Source organism: Oryzias melastigma, linkage group LG21 (assembly GCF_002922805.2).
Source record: "Oryzias melastigma strain HK-1 linkage group LG21, ASM292280v2, whole genome shotgun sequence".
NCBI lineage: Eukaryota > Metazoa > Chordata > Actinopteri > Beloniformes > Adrianichthyidae > Oryzias > Oryzias melastigma.
In genome coordinates, this window is record NC_050532.1 from 8772994 (window position 1) to 8791876 (window position 18883).

The following is an 18883-nucleotide window of genomic DNA, read 5'->3' on the forward strand; positions in this document are numbered from 1 at the left end:
AAAAGAATGAAATATTTTCACAAGAAAATGCTCATTTTTCTTGTTTTTTTTATTGCAGGTGTCACTTAAAAACCAGTATATTATTAGGGGTAGTGCTGGGCGTTATGACCATACATATCGTGTAGGTGATGGAGAAGTGTCTATCAAGTCATTTCTCTTCAATTGTTTCTATCGTTTTTATTCCACCAAAATCCACTAGAGGCTGGTTGGAAATGTGAGGGATTACCTATTGAGTTCCATGTTAAAAAGTTTTATTTTACCCCTAAAATTAAAAAAAGAAAAAACATTTGTACAGACTGACTCTTGGGGATCATTTTGTTGAACAAAGAATTACCTCCTTTTCATGCTAATTGTGTGTGAGAGAAGTTATTTCTGATAATTTAATAGAAGAATAAATTGTGCATCTGTGCATTAATTGATGTTTTCTTTCAATATCAAAGAAAGTATATTTTTTGCTCTTCAGCTATTTACTGTGCGAGTGCGAAATAAAAACACACCTGTGTGACTCCATGTCTGTAACTTTGACATAAGATCACAAGTGTGCAAGTTTTGCCACTTTGTAGTTTTGACTTTGAACACGTGTGACTCTATGTGTGACACAGAAATCCACACCTTAAAGCAACACATTTTCTTCCATAGTCTTCTCTTCAACACAAACTAAAGTGAATCTTTCACAAACTTCCCAAATAAGAAAGAGAAGGTGAAGTTCATGTCTATATTTCTGTGTATTGTGCGACAGATAAGGTGCTTCAGATTAAATTTTTTCCACACTTGTATTTAAGTTCTACTTTGACACTAGATTCATTAAATATAGTTCTGCGTCTAAGATTCTCATATTTTTTGACACCTAAAAAGCATCTTGTTCGCCACCTTTGAAATTGCAACCAAGAAAAAGACATACGTGAAATATATATATCGACCAAAAAGGGCAAATAAAACCCCCTTAAGGTCTAGAAGCCTGGCTTTTACAAACAACTTGAAACAGTAAAAGTTTTTATCCAAGTATTTAAAGCAATAAATTAAAAAAAATAAAATTTCTTCACATTTTTCACCGAAACACTTTTCTTAAAAATCCTAATCATTAATTACATTTCTAGAAGAGAAACTATTATTTTATTAGTATACATTTTGACTTTCAAACTACATACAATAATTTCATTTCTGCTTGATTTTATCTCTTGAGTTGGCCGTGTAAAATGAAAGAATTCTTGAAAAGAGCGAAACGAATCAGTATGAAAATCAGACCAAAGACAGATTCTGGGTTATTGTATGGAAAAAGGTCAGGCTGCCCTTTTAAAGAGATTCCCAGCTGCATTACTGCAAAGTATAAGGTTACAGTTGTTCTCAAGGCAAACCAGGTCACGGTGAAAAGATTCTGTGAAGCTTTGGAAAAAGAATATTCAGAAACATCAACAAAAATCTATATAAATGTCTGCAAACACAACGGTTTGAATTATAAAATAAAAACTCTACTCAAGTGTTCTGCTTCACACAGAGACATAACCTGATAAAAGGGAGTTTAACCAAACAAGGGGCGATCTTACCTTTATTTACCAATGACAAACCACGCACAAATCAATTACAAAAGCACACAACTGTGCATTTGGGTCCGACGAAAAGAGCCTGATTGGAGGGAAGTCCCAGCAGAATCTACTGATACACAAACCTGGACGGAAACGAGACCTGCTGATGACCTTCAACCCCTCCGAAACGCAGCACGCGCTGGTGTACAACATCAAAATGTAAGGCTCTTTATGGGGTCACCAGAACAGCAGAGGAAATAACAACTGTCCCTCGTCCTCTCTGGAGGACATCTCCACCTTCCTTTGCTCACTAAAGGTCAGGAACCCCATCATGGACAGTTTTCATCCTGGTAATGAACTGTTTGCCCTCTTAACCCCTGGAATGCAGCACAGCAGCATAAAAAGCAGAACAAATTGTCTAAAACAATAGGTTCTACCCTCCGGCTGTTGAAAGCGTGAAAGCTGCTGCTGGAAGATGTTTAATAATAGCGGTTCTGGGAGTCTATGAGAAGTAACGGCAGCAACAACACTAATACTTTGAGGTAAGTTTCCTTTTATAGAAAGTTATAAAGAAGAATAACATAAAGGAAGTAAATAAAACCGATATTTGCTGTTCAATTAGAATCTAATAACTGAACTGTGTTTGAAACAACAAAAGCAAATGTCTTGTAACCAAAAGTTCAAACTACTTCTATAGTTCCATAGTATTGTCTATGGACGGTTTCCATCCATTCTTTTTCTACTCAAGTTCTTTTTCACAAAAAGGCCAACTTTTTCCATACCGCCAATCTCTGTGTCCTTGTGATGATGCACAACGTCTAAATTAAAAAACATGATGTGACGTTTCAGTGGACTCCTACTCCTTCCCATTTTTCATTAAAGGCAGCGGCCATGACACTAAAGAAAAAGTGTGAAAGCTGCACAATCATTTAAGCTGTCAGAGGACAGATTTCAAAACTAGACAAAAAAAGATGGAGGGAAAAAGTTTTTTTTTTTTTTTTTTTTTATTAATGCAGCATCCAGTTCAATGTCACATCAAAGTTAGCGCTGTGCTTGTTGTCGCTGAACTAGGGCAATGTTTATTAAAAATGACTTTCATCTTGACTGGTACCAACAACACATTAAAATTGTGGGTTTGTCATCTTTTCTCTTAAAGTTAAAAGAAAATACATATTTCATGGCTTATGTTACATAAATATAACAAAAACAGGGCAGTTTGGTGTGCCTTATATATGACAAGTTTGAAAAAAAGACCAGTAACTGATGGTGTGCCTTAATATCTGGTGCACCCTTTAGTGCAGAAAACAGTAATTTGCTAGGTATTAGTTTTTAGGTAAAACAAGGTACAAGACAAATAGATCCTTGAATGTCTTAAATTTTCCTCGCCCGAGATGCTTTCTGGCTCAAAACTCTACGGCAGAATGCTCCAATATTGCTTACCATATTTTTTGCTACACTAATTGTTAGCTTGAGGTTGTGAGTAGCTGTAAGTTAGATGAAGAGAGCGTAAACAAAGGAATGCTGGGATATCACTGATGAGCTACTTCTGTGCCAACTGTCCCACCCACGACCCAGAGGCAAATATCTAATGAGCTCCTGGTACTCTACAGAAAATGGGTATTAAAATAACAACACAGGCTTTTTTATTTTGGCTAAAAACCGCATAATCATAATTAAAAGACCACTGGGTCTTTTTCCATTTTTCCAGAGGACAAAAATCATACTGATGTTGTGTTTTTGCTGGTCTGCAAAATCACTCCTGTTAGATGTTTAAAAGCACTATTTATTGAATTCCATCACTAAGTTTTTGATTGGAACTGGATTGAAAATTATTAATTTCAAGCAATTAAAGCAAGAACAGTTAAAAAAAAAACACTACAATCAACAGAAGTTTACATCCATACAAAGACGTATCAAATTAGGCAACAAATCATAGATTGCTTGAAAAGGAGTGGGAGGAAGTGAATTTATATAATCCCACCCCTGGTATACCTTACCAAAAATAATTTGCTAATCAAAGTTCAAATAAAACAGTTTATCATCCTGACATCAAGTCTCTGGTTCTCTGCAGGATTGCCCACAGTTGCTATGTACTGGAACTTAAGATCTACCACTGTGAAGGTATTCCAACTATTTCTGTGTTACATGAGGCTAATCACCTGATCTGGGTATTAAGTTTTAGCACAACTCAGATATTAACACACAGCTCTCCAGAAATACTATGGATTACGTATCTGTAAGGTTCAAAGAAAAGAAAACTGAGAAAAAACTGAAAACAATGAACCATAAATCACGCGCTTTCTGTGACTAGTAAACTAAAGTCTAACAAGCCAAAAACTGTTAAATCATTGTCTTAATAGGTCAATGTACGATACACACTATAAGTTAGTTTTAGATAACCGATATTTATTTATACATCACTTCTCCATCTTCCTTTAGGACCAAAGTGCTGGGGGTAGCAGAGCTGAAGATGTTCACGTTCTCTCGGGGAGTGACCATGATTGATAGGATCATGAATCCATCAGAGGAACAACTCATGTTAGATGTTTTGGAGATAAAGCCAGGGAAACCAGATTGAGATGACATGTTGAGAGGAGGAAGAGCGATAACGTTGGTAAAGCATGCTGAGGTTGGAGCTTCCAGGACAGAGGCTTAGAAGACGACCAAAGAGGAGGTTCATTGATGTGGTCGAGGAGGACATGGGGGTGGGTTGGTGTGAGGGAGGGGGATGCAGAGGAAAGATAGATAAAGGCGAATGATTCACTGTGATGACCCCTAAAGGGAGCAGCTGAAAGGCAAAGAAGAAAAAGAAGCAGTCTTGCCCACAGGCACTTCAACACATGGGTGGGCAGAGCAGAAACCTGCAGTCCGAGGCTGACAGCTCTACTTTTCAATGCATGTGGGCCGTAGTGTGTTTTTGAGGCGTCGGATTTTAACAATTAAATGATTTTAAACTATTTCTGTGCATTAAATATAAGATAAGGTAGTTTGTAAAAGGTGAAGCCTGACGATCTAAATGTATTTTACTGAACCTCAGGTACACGATAACCTTCACTTTCATGCTTCTGTCCTTACCTTTCCATTTTCAATGTGCCCTACAAAGGAAAGTTTTACAGATGGCCGATTCCTTATTTTGTCGTTATCGGTGCCTACGTCCCAGAGAGACAACTCTATAGGAGTCAGCCCATCACCGTAGGACCTTCACACTTGCACGGCACATCTACTGTGTTTCATTACTTTTTTACAGAGGTGGCTTTGTGTGTATGCAGATGGGGAGGTGGGCAGGCGGTTGCGGTGAGGCAATTGAATGCGGTGATAAAAGAACAGAAGAGAGAGAAATAAAAAAAAGGGAGACCAACTGGTCTGTGGCTTCTCTCCAATTACGCATCTCCTGTGAGCCGTGGCTCAGAAAAATGGCCCTGCGGTGTCGCTTAGGCTCCCCTAATTGGCACCGCGCAAAAAGAGAGGGAGTGGAAATCAGCGAGAAACAACGGCACATTTTCGGAGCTCCCCGTGAAGTCCAGCAGGAGGTAGATGAGAGGCAGCTCGGCGGAGTGCGCTGATGTCCGCGGTCGAATCTGGCTGCAGCAGTTTGGAGAATCTAATGCCTCGTGTTTTTCCACTAATAAGGAGCCGCTGCTGCCCTTTTGACTTGTTTGTGCCGTCTCCCTCCTCATCATTATCATTTTTAGGACTGTTCTGAATTGTGCCAAGCTGTAGCTTGAGGCTCATTAGATACAGATTTCTACAGATGGGACTGTGTGTTTAATAATTAAAGGCTCAGAGAATAGCACCTAAGAGTCAGCTGCTTCACCCAACTGCAGAACTGTAAAGTGCTCGCTTTCTTAGTGGTCAGGAGCTTCTTTTGTAGAAAGGCATTTTCTTAGAGCCTTATTTTACAAAAAGTGAGGTGGTGCAGAATCTGCTATGACCAAAATACCAACAATAGATTTCCTATTTTCTGTCAAACTTCATTAAAAAGAGAAAAATATGACAAAAAATAAAGAAAATGACCATCAATAACTGATCTTAAGACATTTATAACCTTCATTTTCTTAGATTTAGACTAAATGATTATACAATATTGTGGAAAAGAAAGGGAACCCTTGTTTAATTCCGACTTAGATTTGGATACCTGCATAAATGTGTTATTTTTATAGGTTGCATCCATCTATGTAAATCCTATTTCAATGTTTTAATGTACTATTTACAAGACTGTAGGATTCTTTCAAATTGAGTAACACGTTGTCCTTTCACCAGCCCTGGTACGGTACATTTATTACTTTATGAGTTTGATTTCTCAACCATTGATTAGTCACCTTTAAAGAACTTTGAGATTATAATAAAAGGCAGAAAGCCGGTCAGTCCCAGGCAGTAGTAATCACTGACAACCTCTGCTTTATATGGGCTATTTTGTTTCACTACAAGTCAAAACACGTGCTGGAGAATTCTAAAAATAAACAAAAAAGAAGAGATTTACAAAAAATTATATCTCTCTGAAATTCCAGTTTTGGTTGCTTTGAACTGACAAAATGATTTTTGCAGACGTCATTACAGCAGTATTTTCAATAGTGAATCCCCAAAAACATTAAAACTAGTACTTAAGAACATGCTAAACCTTTCAAAGAAAGACCTGTTTTTTCATGCTTATCATTAGCAAAAATACCTAAATATCCATCTGTCTGTCTGTACGCCTGCAGCTCCATTTGTCTCTGTTTGACTTAACTTGATTTAGAACGTTTTTTGGAATTGAGAGCCAGCTGAATGGGGCTGTGGATGACTGCAGGGATGTCCTTTCAGCACAACTCAAAGTATGGAAGTAATGCAGCACACTGAGGCACTGGTACACCTGCTGTAGCTTTATTGTTTGACTTAAAAGCTGCTACCTGTAGCATTGCAGGTGTTCAGACTAAACATGTTTGTGTCAGATCTACAAGCTGTAGCTTCTTTTGTATAGGTCTCTAAAAAGAGGCAAGCATTCTAAATGGAAAAGCAAAAAAGCATGAGGAGAACCATTCTGAGTGGAAAGTAGAAGAAATGGAAAACAGCCTATTTTTTTTTTTACTGTATTTTCAGTTACACAGTTTGGTGTGTGGCCTTATCGTCTTCTGTTTTTGCTGTTAGGTAGGTGTGAAAGCTCTCCTGAACTCTAATGTGGACCAAATAAATGAGCTTTGGTTTGCCTGCTCTCAGTTTGTTTCTTTTAAGAACATTTTTCCCCTGAAAATCCACCACATTACCCTCGTATGACAAGACGACAAGATGTCGGTGAAGATTCGTTGTCCGTTTTTCTTGAAACATTTCAGGAAGAAACTCATTCAAGTAACTTCATTAGACGAAGCCACTTTAACTCATAGGCAAGGTGGTGAGATGTCAATGAAGACTCTCATTCATTCAGGTGACAGCTTGAAATTGAGGTCTTATAGTCTGTTCGTGAAACGTTTCACCACTCAAAGTAGCTTCAGAAAAAGAAACTTAAACTTCAAGATAAAGTGACGTGGTTTCAAAGATTCTTATTTATCCAGATGACACTGTCTTGAAGTGACAACGTATTGTCTTGTGTTCTTGAAATGTTTTGCCACTCCATGTAGCTTCAGACGAAACAACTTTTAATTTCTAGACAAGGTAACAAGGCGTCAATAAAGATTCTCATAAATCCAGATGATCCACCTTCATCAGGCAAAGCAACATCAAGACAAGGTGACAAGATGATTTTATGTATTTTGGTTCATATGTTGTCAAAGTATAATTTGAATAATGAATTGAATTCATGAAATAAGCCATACAATTGCTTTGCATTTTCTCAATAACCGCCAGAGGCTTTCAAAAATATACAACCAGAAAAAGCTAAAATACTTCCAACAAAAATGACAGACCTTTGAGAACCCTCCAAAATACTAAAAAGGATAATGTACACGTGAGCGTTAAACACCTTCTATGGCAGCACGGCTAAGTTATCCATATCAGAAGTTAACACCTAAGAGGAAAACTAAGGCCTTGTTATGACTCCTCACAGATTGTGTAACTGCAAACCTCAGAGCCCTATTTTTTTTTTTTTTATTCTTCACAAATAGAATCTTAAGACTCTGGTAAATTAGAGTTTTTTTTCTCCTTCAAGTGTAAATACAAGATGATTAAGTATTGCTGTTCTGGCTGTACAAGACACTTGAGACTGGTTCAGTCTCTTGAGATAAGCTGTGAAATTACTTAAAGAAGCTTGCACAGACTTTCAGTACCCAGTTTTTCGGTTAATTTACTGTCAATGTTTGATCTACGCTCTTGCATATGATCCATCTAACTCTGAGGAAGACAAAAATATGAAGAATGTTGACCTTTATTCACAGAAGGACTACCACGTGTGCTAAATAATATAAAGCTGGAAAAAAATCCTCAAAATAAATGATCTAAATGAAATGAATAAGGATAAAATACGTACTAAAGCCTTGATTGTTTGCAGCATATTTAGAAGCAGTGACTCAGTCTCCCAACTAAAGGATGTCACTGATCTTCATGCTCTAAAGCACTGACACAGTCTAATACGCCTGTCTGTGTTTTCTTCTTACGGCTTATTCTGCTGAGACATGTTGAAAGTGATGCAAGCAGCAGGTGCAACAAAGCAATAAGACGGTTGACAGGCCTGCACCCCAAGACTGTTATGTGTTTTCAAATAAATGCAGCGTTTTATGGTCATATTGCTTTCAGAATATGATGACGTCTACACCTTTATGCCTATTCTCCAGCTACACACTATTTTTTTTTCCAAAGTTGAGCATAAAGGATTATAGTCAGTAAAAAAGGCCACTTAGGTATGAACTAAACAAAAATGTAAGCAAAAACAAAAACATGGTTGTGTAAACAATACAACCCTTTAAAAAAGACTAAGTAGACTGACATGAATGTGATTCTAAGAAGCCCTTAAAAACATGATTTGATCATGGTGTGCATCTTTCTTAAATTTACCTCAAAACACACCATTTCTTAACCAAAAGTGGCTTAAACCTAATAATAAGCCACTAAGCCCTCCCACATAGTTTCAAAGAGATGAACTAATCACTGAGACGATGCGAAAAACCAACTGTAACTCCCTGATATTTACCAAGATAACATGCAGTGGTCCAGTGTTTTGATCCGGTCAATCAATGCTGGAAACACACCAACAATGACAACTTCATCATTGGCCCATTAGCTTTAAACCACTGAACAATGATCTATTGATCAAAGAAGCAGTGATGACAGAGATCAAGCTGGGGTGGTCAGAGGTTAAAAGACAATGCTTTGTGGGTGTTATCTTCTTCAGATGACAAGCTGACACGAAATGCATTTGAGCTCCAGAGATTTCCTTTGGAATTTAGATACAAACCCAAAACTAGGAAGTCAGATTTGAGCCCATAGTTTTACAGAATACATTGAGTACCAACAAATAGAAAAGCTACAGATTGCTTTTGAAGCAAAACTTTAACAGGGGTGACATTTTTGGTTTAGTGAAACACAATTTGAAAGGTTTTTCTTTGTCCTTGCAGTTTAAACAGAGCAAATCAAGTATTGGCACTTACCTGAGCTCACAGACTCTAGCGCCTCCTGCTCCACCTCCATCTGATGGTAGTGTTGGATGCAGACCCGACTGTCGATTTGGTATAGCAAGGCTGGACAGAGATAGGTGAACTGGCTCTGGGAAATGAGCGAGTCGGGATTTAAGCCGTAGTAGGAGAGGAGTTGAGTAAGGTTCAGACACTGTAAAGAGAAGGAGAAGGTAAATATGCAAACCTTCAAGTTGTAAAGAATAAACAAATATGTGGGATTATCATCACATTAAAAAAACATTTATGTTCGCTTTAAGTCTTACCTCCTCGTGCTGATGCGACAGTCCACCAGGATGTCCAGAGAGCATTTGCTTATTGGGGGCGGCGAGGCCCCCTGGTGCCTCTCTTTTGCCTTTATGAGAGCCACTGTGGTCATGTTCCTCATCGTGATCATGATCATGAATATGATGAGATGGAGACGTCGGAGGAGGAGAGTTTTTGTTTTTCCTCCTTTGTCCTCTGACCCTCTCTGGCCTTCTGGGTCGTTTGGACCAGTTAGGTGTTGGTGAAGGAGAGGGTTCTGTATCTTCGGATGGCCCTGGAGGGGTAGTGGGCGGCTCTATGGCTTTATGGGTCATATTTGTGTGTACAGCATGAACGTGATGATGATCATCACTATGATTACCATGAGACTGAGGAGGCAGGTCTTTGTGGTTGGCTGTTGTCTGTACCTGCTCTGCATCATGTGTGTGACCATGGTCATGGTCATGATCGTCTTGATCCTCCAAGTGTTTCACAGAATGTTCATGGTTGCTACGCCTTTCTTTAGCGTGCTCATGGTTATGTTCATGATCATGACTGTGGTCATGGTCATGTTCTGTGTTGGCAGCAGGACTGGCAGCCGTAGTCTTGCTGCAGGGGGTGGGATTACGATCGGCGTGTGGCTGCGGGGAATGTGGCTTGTGTGAATGATCGTGTTTAGAATTGTGTCCATGATCGGGACCTTCGTTGGAGGCTGAATGTGAATGTAGCCCCTTCTGCAAGTCCAGCAAGTCAAGGTGAGCAACATGGTCATGACCGAGATCCTCGTGATCCACACCCACAACCTTGACTTCCCCCAAACCGAGACTAAAGAGCAGACTCTGAAACCCTTGGAAATCTAGGCGATCCTTCTGACCATAACGCCGGAAAAGCTGCTGAATGAAGAAGCGCTGCTCTTCCTCTAGAGTATCCTCCTTGGAAGGCTTGGAAACTGAGGACACTGTGGTAGCTTCCACGTAAGGAGCCTCGGAAATCTGTTGATCGCTGTGGGCACTGTGATGGTGTTCACCGTGATGATGGCTGCCTCCCTCTCCATGGCAACGGTTGCACTGGTGGAAAAGGAAGGTGAGCACACACAGGAAACAGAACTTGGTGTGCACGTGGACTCGCATTGCCCCCAAACTTCTGGTCCCCTGGAAAAACAGAGGCAGATTCATTTAAATATATAAGAATCAATATGAAAAAAAAACAGAACAAATTGTATTTCCCACACTATAAGGAGCACCTAAAAGCCTGAAAAACACTGATTGTTTGCCTTATAATCCAGACCACCTTGTATACAGATTTATGCTGGTTGTCCTGATGTTGAAGCGATTTTAAGAAGGACACAGTGTTCTGTCAAAATGCAAGTCTGTTTTTTGTACGAATTGCAAACAAGGTTGGGGTTTATTGTTATAAATGTCAATGCAGCTAAAATTTAGCTGTGTCAGACTGTTAGTAACACGCAAAAAAAAAAAAAAAAAACAGTCACAGTAACGTTTGCTTTAGCAGGATAAGTCTGCTTTTTTGTTGCAACCAAAGTTGGAAGTTTAGCTTGTCATAAACAAGTTTTAGAGTTCAATCTGACTGACAAATTTACCTCCTACTCTTGTCTTGCTTAATGCACCTTTTAGTTTGATATGCCTTATCTATGACACAAGTTCAAAAATAGACAATTCGTTGTCAAAGTCCCTTATAATCCGGTGCATCCAATAGTGCAGAAAACACTATGATTTTAGTCCACTACTTACATTTAAATCAATGTTTATTTTATGAGAGAAACATTTAAGGTCTCCTTTGCAGGAAGTGCAGCTTCCAGGTAAATTAAAGTAAATTAATATAACAGTTAGAAAGCCACACCAATTTAGTTGCATAATATTGCTGTGTGTTTTATCATTCAGAGAAAACCGATGACCTATTGATGTAGAGACAATCAGAAAAGGCGAACAAGATTTTCTACAAAATGTGAAAAAAACTGACTGGCTGTTGCTGCCTCCAGAAAATCAAACATTTGAGAGCTGCTGCACTTTTACCTCTAAAAATAAATAAATAAATCAGACCAAATCGGGAAGTATTCTAGAGTTCGAGAAACTCTCTACTGAGGATTGAGTAACAAATTGCTTGTTTTCTTACACTTTTAAAAGCCTGAAGCAGCAATATCATTCCAGTCAAATGATCCTCATAAGGTCTCTTGTGAAGCCTGTGGGTGGTTGAAGCGTGAAGGGTGGGGGCGGAGAGACAAAGGGAGGTCAGATGAGGGATGTTGCTGGTTAATGGGAACACGGCAGACAGCGCAGACCAGACAACACGCATGGACTTTTTAGCTACCAACTTGTTAGAAAAGTTGAAACTGGAAGTACATCTCAAGGCACCACGAGGAAGGCAAAGTATGTTGAGAAGAACAAAACAAATGATAAAACAAAGGGGACTACAGACCAGCTTCAACGACTCAAAACATCTAAATGTATACACACTTGTTTCTTTCTGGGATTCTACAAGACGGAAACTCCAAAAATTGCAAGTGAAAACGAGGCACAAAAACATTCTTAACACAAGAATCTGCAGCAACTACCACTATTTTTAAAATCTGATGGAGGTATGAGATATCCCAGGTTGTTGGCTTATGGCCTTCACATGTTGATCCATGAAGCTCTTGGTTTTGTGTAGAAGTGGACTAGATTTATCCCAGTAAGTCTGACAAATGGGGCAATATTTGTTGGACAGTATGACGTGACTGCGAATTGCCAACTGCTCCTTAGAAGTGCCAAGGCAGTGGACAAGAGGTTTTGCATCTGATCCAAGCTCGAGTTGGGTAAAACAAGTCACTGGAGATGAATGCCATAGGACCCAAAGCCTCTCGCTGCAGACAGACAAACTATTTTGATGGCATTGACGCTCCGTTAATCTTTGCTTCTTGGCGATTTTATTGTTTCAACTGAATGATGGTCAGTTCAGACATTTGGGGGAAAAGTGTGCCCAATTGTGCCCAATGTGCCCAACATTGGTTTTACAAAATACATGTATACAGCAGTTCAAACAATCAAATAATACCAGCATTAATTTAAAGCCTTGATCGTTGCCAAAATGACAGGAGATTGTAGTCATGTGATAAGGAGCTCATAGAACTTTTCTTTCTGTCCACAGTATGTCAGAAAAAGTGGAAGTTGTTTTCGGTTCGTAGTCACAGACATTTCAGTAAACTGGACAAAATGATTACACACCAGAGCACATGCAGCTTGTTCAACCAATAATTTTACATCCCACACTGGAAAAGGCCATAAAGCAAAGCAAGAAATTAGAAAACAACAAAGATATTGCCTGCAAAGCACTCCCTGTATCAGCATCCACTAAGACTCTGAGCAAAGTCACTTACCTTTGATGATTTTTTTTCTCTGAAATAATTAGTGTTTGAAACTCTGACCAAAACCTGAATGATGGAAGTCAGCCTAACAGAGCTTACAAGACTGCTTCCCCGCCGCAGACAAGACAGTGTTTATAAACACGAGGCGGCGGTGACCTTTGAACCGAGCAGCAGATAGGTTGAGGCAGAAGGAAGACTTATTTTTAAGAGCACACCCTCGGAGCTACAAGGCAGCCTCCAGCCTTTTCTAATAAGAGTCGCTGTTGTATTTGACATTTTATGAAAAAAATGCTTTCTCAGCTTCACTTTCCCAACGCTTCACCAACCAACTTCATGCAAAAAAAAAAAAAAAAAAAAAAGAAGACAATATTTTTATTGGCAAAAGTGTGCTGTCTTTTTCTTAATTAAGGTTACACATTAACCCACATTACTCTACACAACTTTACAACTTAATGGGCCAAGGATTAAAACAATGTTTTTCAGTGTTCTGGGATGCAATCAACACCAATGCATTCGTCTCACGACTACTCAGGCCACTCATCTCATCAAGTAAGTACAATCACTCTGCTTTTGTTTAGGCTTTAGCGTATCCGACAGTCCTGAGGCAGTATCAACTCCTTCTCTGTGCACTGTGAAAGTACTACATACGATTGATTATTCAATTAGGAGTCAAAAACTGATGATTTTGCACGAAACAAGTAGGAGTCCACTTTAAAGAAATGACCAAGAAAACAAGAAATAACAATATTATAAGATATTGCAGCAACAAATTTCCATTGTTTCTTTCTATTAGATCAAAGCAGTTATGGTGGTCACTTGCTATATCGCTGTTCATCTTTTGTGGTTTTGCTGTTTATTTAGTACAATTTTGTATGGTTTTTTCTTTGTTTGTTTTTCACAGTGGCGTGATTTGCATCCTGATTGGCTGTAGACTGTTGTTATCCAACCCCCTACATGCCATTTCTCATTTCCAGAATGAATTCAGTTAAGTAAATCTAGATAAATTGTTGACCACTGGCCAATCTGTGGTTTCATTCTATAAAACTAGACTCATTTTTTTTCATAAGGTTTGAACTTTCAGAGTTTAGAAAGAGAGAAAAGTGTGAAAATGTTATCTGTCTGAGAAATATGTATAAAGTGTGCAGAGAAGGGATCAAACATCTACAATAATTGCAAAAAATAAAGTTGACTCCATGGATTTTACTTATCAAGGATTATTTTTAGAAACGCTAACTGAGAGAACACTGTACCTCATTCTCATCTCGATTTGCACTCAAGACAAGTCTAATTTTAGACTAAACATGTTCCTAGTTCAAAAAGGAAAATAAATGCAATTGCTCAACAATTTTCTATCAAAAGATGCAAAATGACTTCTATTTCTTGCTCACCTTCCCACCAAGCAACTTATACTCAATTTCATGAGAAATTTTGGGATATAAATGGCATAGTAATGCATATAGATCCTATTTGGTGTGGTGTAGTCAGCTATCCATTTCACTAATAACAAGATTGTCTCCTGGACAATGGAATTGTATTTTTTTTTTTGCTATAGAACAGCTGTATGTCAGAATTACTGGCTTCTGATTTTAATTCATGGCATTAACGAGCACGGCTGCAAACAGATTACAGATGAGGTATGCAATGAAAGAACTGTTCATTCTTTGAGAAAGTATGTAAAATAAAGACACTGGACCCCTAAGCTGTTTCATATGATTCTCACACGACCATGAAAAAAAACCCTCTCATCTCTGTAACAACCCAATGTCTGTGCAGGAGCAGGATGAATTTTTTAGAAATATTTTGGTTTTGATAGAAGGCATCTGAGTTATGTGTGTTTTTTTGTTTTTTTTTCTCAAGCAAAAATAAAATATAAAGAAGTTGTTTATATAAAAAATTGGATTGGGCCCAAAAAATATGTTTTCTAGATACTCAAAATAAAGCTAAAACTTTTTATGGTTGAATCTCTTGGAACATTTTTTTGAAGGAACGTTTCCAGTGAGAAGATTGTTACATCAGACATGATTACGTTCCTAAAGTATGATCACGCTGCTAAACGAGGAGGATAGATGACCTAAGCTTTACCCAAAGAAGAGTACAAGCAGAGTAAATAAAGTGAAAACTGAAAAAACATTAAAAAGTTCTTGTTTTTCTTAGTAAGGCCAGAGGCGTGTGAAAAGGGGCAGATGTCAGCTGCTACATGGAGCCAACTATCAGCAGATGGTCTATGGGAGTGTTCAGGGGAAAAAAATATATATATTTAGAAAAAGGGGAAAAATTCAACGTACAGTATTTTCACTAAATATAACTGGTTTATCTAACAGGGCTGCACACAGACAATCCGACGTCTATAGAGCATGACATAACGGCGCAGAAGACTCCTGCGGAGGCACAAACCCATGTTTACAGGCATTACTGCAGCAAAGTTCGAGGGAAAACAATGATGGGGTTTGTCATCTTGTCAGGTCAAAACAGTAATTGTCTGATAGTCCAGCTATTCAGTGAAGTCTAGCGGTTGATGGGTCTTCTGAAAATGTACTGACCTGTTATTTTTACAACATTTAGACGGCGTTTTTTCTATGTCACAGAAGTGTTTACATGTATCATCCAGTTAGAATCTAAATTCCATCAGGCAGTTTCTTTGAAGATAACAGCCGATAAGTACAATTGGGTTGAGTCAAACGCTGAATTTGTCCCATTCATCTTAAACGAGGAACATGGGAGCTGCAACAACAAATGACGCAGGGCGGCAGTGGCCAAGACACAGGTGCACAGCTGATGCTCTGTGGCCTGGAAACCTGCTCATCGCAGCGCATGAGCGTTTCAGACCGCAGCGCTTTACCAGATACACACAACAAACAACAATTTGAAAGAAAAACACAGTGGAGACGTCAAAGAAATATCACCAGAAAGACGATTAAATAAAAATTCTGCTTACCTGTTTAAAACAAACTGCTAAAAGAGACCCCAGATTCCAACAAAGCAGGATTAAAACCCTTCCAAGGCTAACAAACTAACGCTCCAATGGGTTGTATGTTTTAAGGCTTTTGAGTCCAGTGACTTAACTAATTTGCACAGGGAGGTGGGGAGGCATGAGGGAGTGCAGACATAAAGCCTGTGCAAAACTTACACCACCTGACCAGCCAATCACTTTCATGCAAAATACACACATGTGTTAAATATGACAATATAAGCTGTACTTTAGTGTTTATTTAAGCAAGAAATAGATGCATTTTGTCAATTTTCATGACATTGTGCATCTCAGAAAAGCATTTTAAACTTTCTGCTGTTAGTGAGACCAAAAAAGAAATTTAAATCCACTGCAGCAACAGATCTGTTATTAATCCATTTTCATTAGTGACTTTTATGACAAATAATTTGGGGAATAAAGAAAAAAGATCATCTTATATGTACACATATTATGACATTTTAAACAACAAAAAGAAAAAAAAGAAAAACAAATCTTATAACTCCAGTACTCAGTAGCTGCTTCCATTACACGTGCACAAAACTTTATCAAAATTCTAGACATGTCAAAAAAACAACAACACAGTTTTGCAATTACTCTGTTTCCACTAAATTATAATTATGTGAATAAACACAAACAAACTCATGCGATAAGTCATTCAAAAACATGAAAACAGACGTGATCAGTACTTTGATTTACAGCAGATCCATTCAAATTTCTGTCATTTCACTAGCGCTCATCATCATCTTTCAAAGGAGATGCTGGCGTCTTAATCAGGGAGCAGCCACTGATGAAACAATTTTGGGAAGTCATTGTTAGTGATTTTATAGATCCAACAATTTTGCATGACACACTCAATTTTGATGAGCTGTGTGACGCTGTGAGACCTCTTGTGGCCCAACCTGTGCAGCGGCTCTGCAGTCATTGTTGGTCATGTGACTCATTTAATTTGAATAAAGTTTCACGGGAGTTTTGTAAAATATTTCAGTTTGATACGCCTCCAAAACAACCTCCTCCAAGCACAAAAACGTTTTTCAATAAATCTGAGTTTATTTTTTTAATTGATATGTTTCGATTATGGAAATGTATTATTGGAAATCCAATTCGCACAATTTCATAGTCAATGGAAAAACAGCTAATGAGAAGATAATTTTATTTCAGACTTTCTGGCAGATTACAAATTTTGTTCTGGTAATAATTTTTGGTCAACTGTGACAAACTTACTCTATTTTTAGTCTCAAACAACCGAACCTTTTGAACAGCAGAAAATGTCAACAGGAACACAAAGAGCAAAGAATCATCACAGCAGGGAAATGTAATCAAAATCAAAATATTTAATTGAGACAATAAAACTTTTTAAATGTTGCTGCAATATGTTATGGTTTTAGCATATTTTTAATGTTGTTGTTTCCATTACTTGACATCAAGTTTAGAGTCTTAAAGTTCAAAGCACATCCTTAACAAATTAACTTCCAGCTGTGAAAATTGCTTTAATATAAGAAAATTTAACACGGATGGAAGCCTTGGTAATTTGCAAGAATTGTTCACCAATTCAAAGTTCATTAAACTGCTAATGTACTCATGCTGACACAGTTTATTGTTTGAGCAACAAAAAATACGGAGGGACAAACTAGTCCATCTGGTTAGGGATTTTTTTTTTACTCAACAGGATAGATGACTCAGTATTTTGATAGAAAGTATGACTACCGGTACCAGTTGACTATGACTAAAGTTTCCAGTTTTATTAAGGAACTGACACTCACAGCTTAATAAAATACAACTCAAAAATGATAAAACAGTTCATTCAACTATTTCACAAATAAAAACAATCGAGCTACCTAAACATGTCCAGTAGGATGTTTTTAACTGGCTGGATTACTGAAAGTGGTAAACATGAATCACCTTCATGGAAGGGTATGTTGGTGCAATGTGGGCTGGGTTTGTACGGTAAGCAACAGGGACAAAAACCCTGAATCAGAAGTGAGCAAACTTCTTTCTCAATGCCTCACTTTAGATCCAAGCCAACCTTTAGAGACATTTACAAAAAAATGAGTTAATAACTAAGTTAGATTACTAGAGCGTTACAGTTTTACTTCATGTGGAGGTTTTAGTCCCTAAATGCGGTTTGCTTCGCGTGCCTTTCACAGCATTAAGCCTTTAAAGACTCTGATTTAGGCCAATCACATTACAATTGTTCACCATAATGAAACCTATTTGAACTGTATAACAGACGGGGGGAGAGAGAAAAGCCGCCTCCATCCCGACAGATGCTAACTTGTACAGAGCGCCGCGTGCCACACAGGCAGCGGAATATTATAAACGTGGATCAAAGTCCAGCTTGACCACGACGAGCCTCTGCAGTACAGAAGCAGAGCGGCTATACTTCCCCATCTGCTACCCGACCGCAATTGCACGTGGTGCGCCTTCACGACACACATTAATAAAGGCGACCGCGGCTCTTCCGCGTCATTGATACTTTAAAAAACACAAACCGAACCACTAAACAAGCGCGAGCGTTTGTCCCGAGCAAAGGCTAATACGTTTGGCTAATACGCTGTTTAAATATCCCACTCAGCCTCGCGCCCCATTCGCAAACGCTGAAACAGACACGAAATTAAAGCAGCTACTGTTAGCTAGCAGACCACACAGGAAATTAGCTTCGTGTCTCCAAAGAGCCTCGCGCTACTTCGATAACTCTGCTATCAATGTGTAAAACTGGAATTTTAGAACCGTACACCGTAGCTAACGCTACCACGGTCCATGTTGTGGGAGTGAATGAAAACAAGTGGAGGGTTTTTTTTATATAGTTACCTCACTCGAGTGCCGTGTGCATCTCCTCTCCGCTCGGTACCAAAAAATAAAAAAAGGAAAAGTCCGCATGGATTTACGTCACTGAGCGGATGGTTGGTGGATTCAGAAAGCAGCTTTACGTCACTTCCCTCCAAATCTGCAATGGGACTGCTGTAAGCTTACGCATTTAGCGGAGAGCAGCAGAGACAGAGCCTTCTCAGGCTAAATGCAGGTGCTTATGTGCTTTATGTCTTAAAGGTTTGATGTTAATTCAATGCAGCACCTTGGCAACACTGTGTATTTACCATGCCATATAAAAGATATAAAGAAAACACTGAAAACACAAAGAAAAACAACTTTACCAAACAGAAATAATGAATTTGAGAGTGATATTTGCTCATTCCATTTATTTCCTGTTTTTTTA

The 18883-nt window shown here is 38.5% G+C and overlaps 1 protein-coding gene across 4 annotated transcripts in view; it reads right to left on the reverse strand.

Annotated features, from left to right (window-relative positions):
* The window catches only part of slc39a10 (solute carrier family 39 member 10), a 24807-nt gene extending 6175 nt beyond the window's left edge, over positions 1 to 18632 (reverse strand). Inside the window, exons 1-3 of one of the 4 annotated variants that reach the window (XM_024286897.2) lie at positions 18481 to 18632; positions 9367 to 10497; positions 9077 to 9254 (exon numbers count right to left, since the gene is read on the reverse strand). In XM_024286897.2, coding sequence (XP_024142665.1) covers positions 9077 to 9254; positions 9367 to 10497; positions 18481 to 18549 — 1378 coding nt within the window. In that variant the 5' untranslated portion in view covers positions 18550 to 18632. Of the gene's footprint in view, positions 1 to 9076; positions 9255 to 9366; positions 10498 to 11476; positions 11914 to 12716; positions 13353 to 18480 lie in introns of those variants that run through there. The other 3 variants (XM_024286901.2, XM_036209640.1, XM_036209641.1) reach the window with 3 other exon arrangements.
* Between the last annotated feature and the right edge of the window lie 251 nt (positions 18633 to 18883).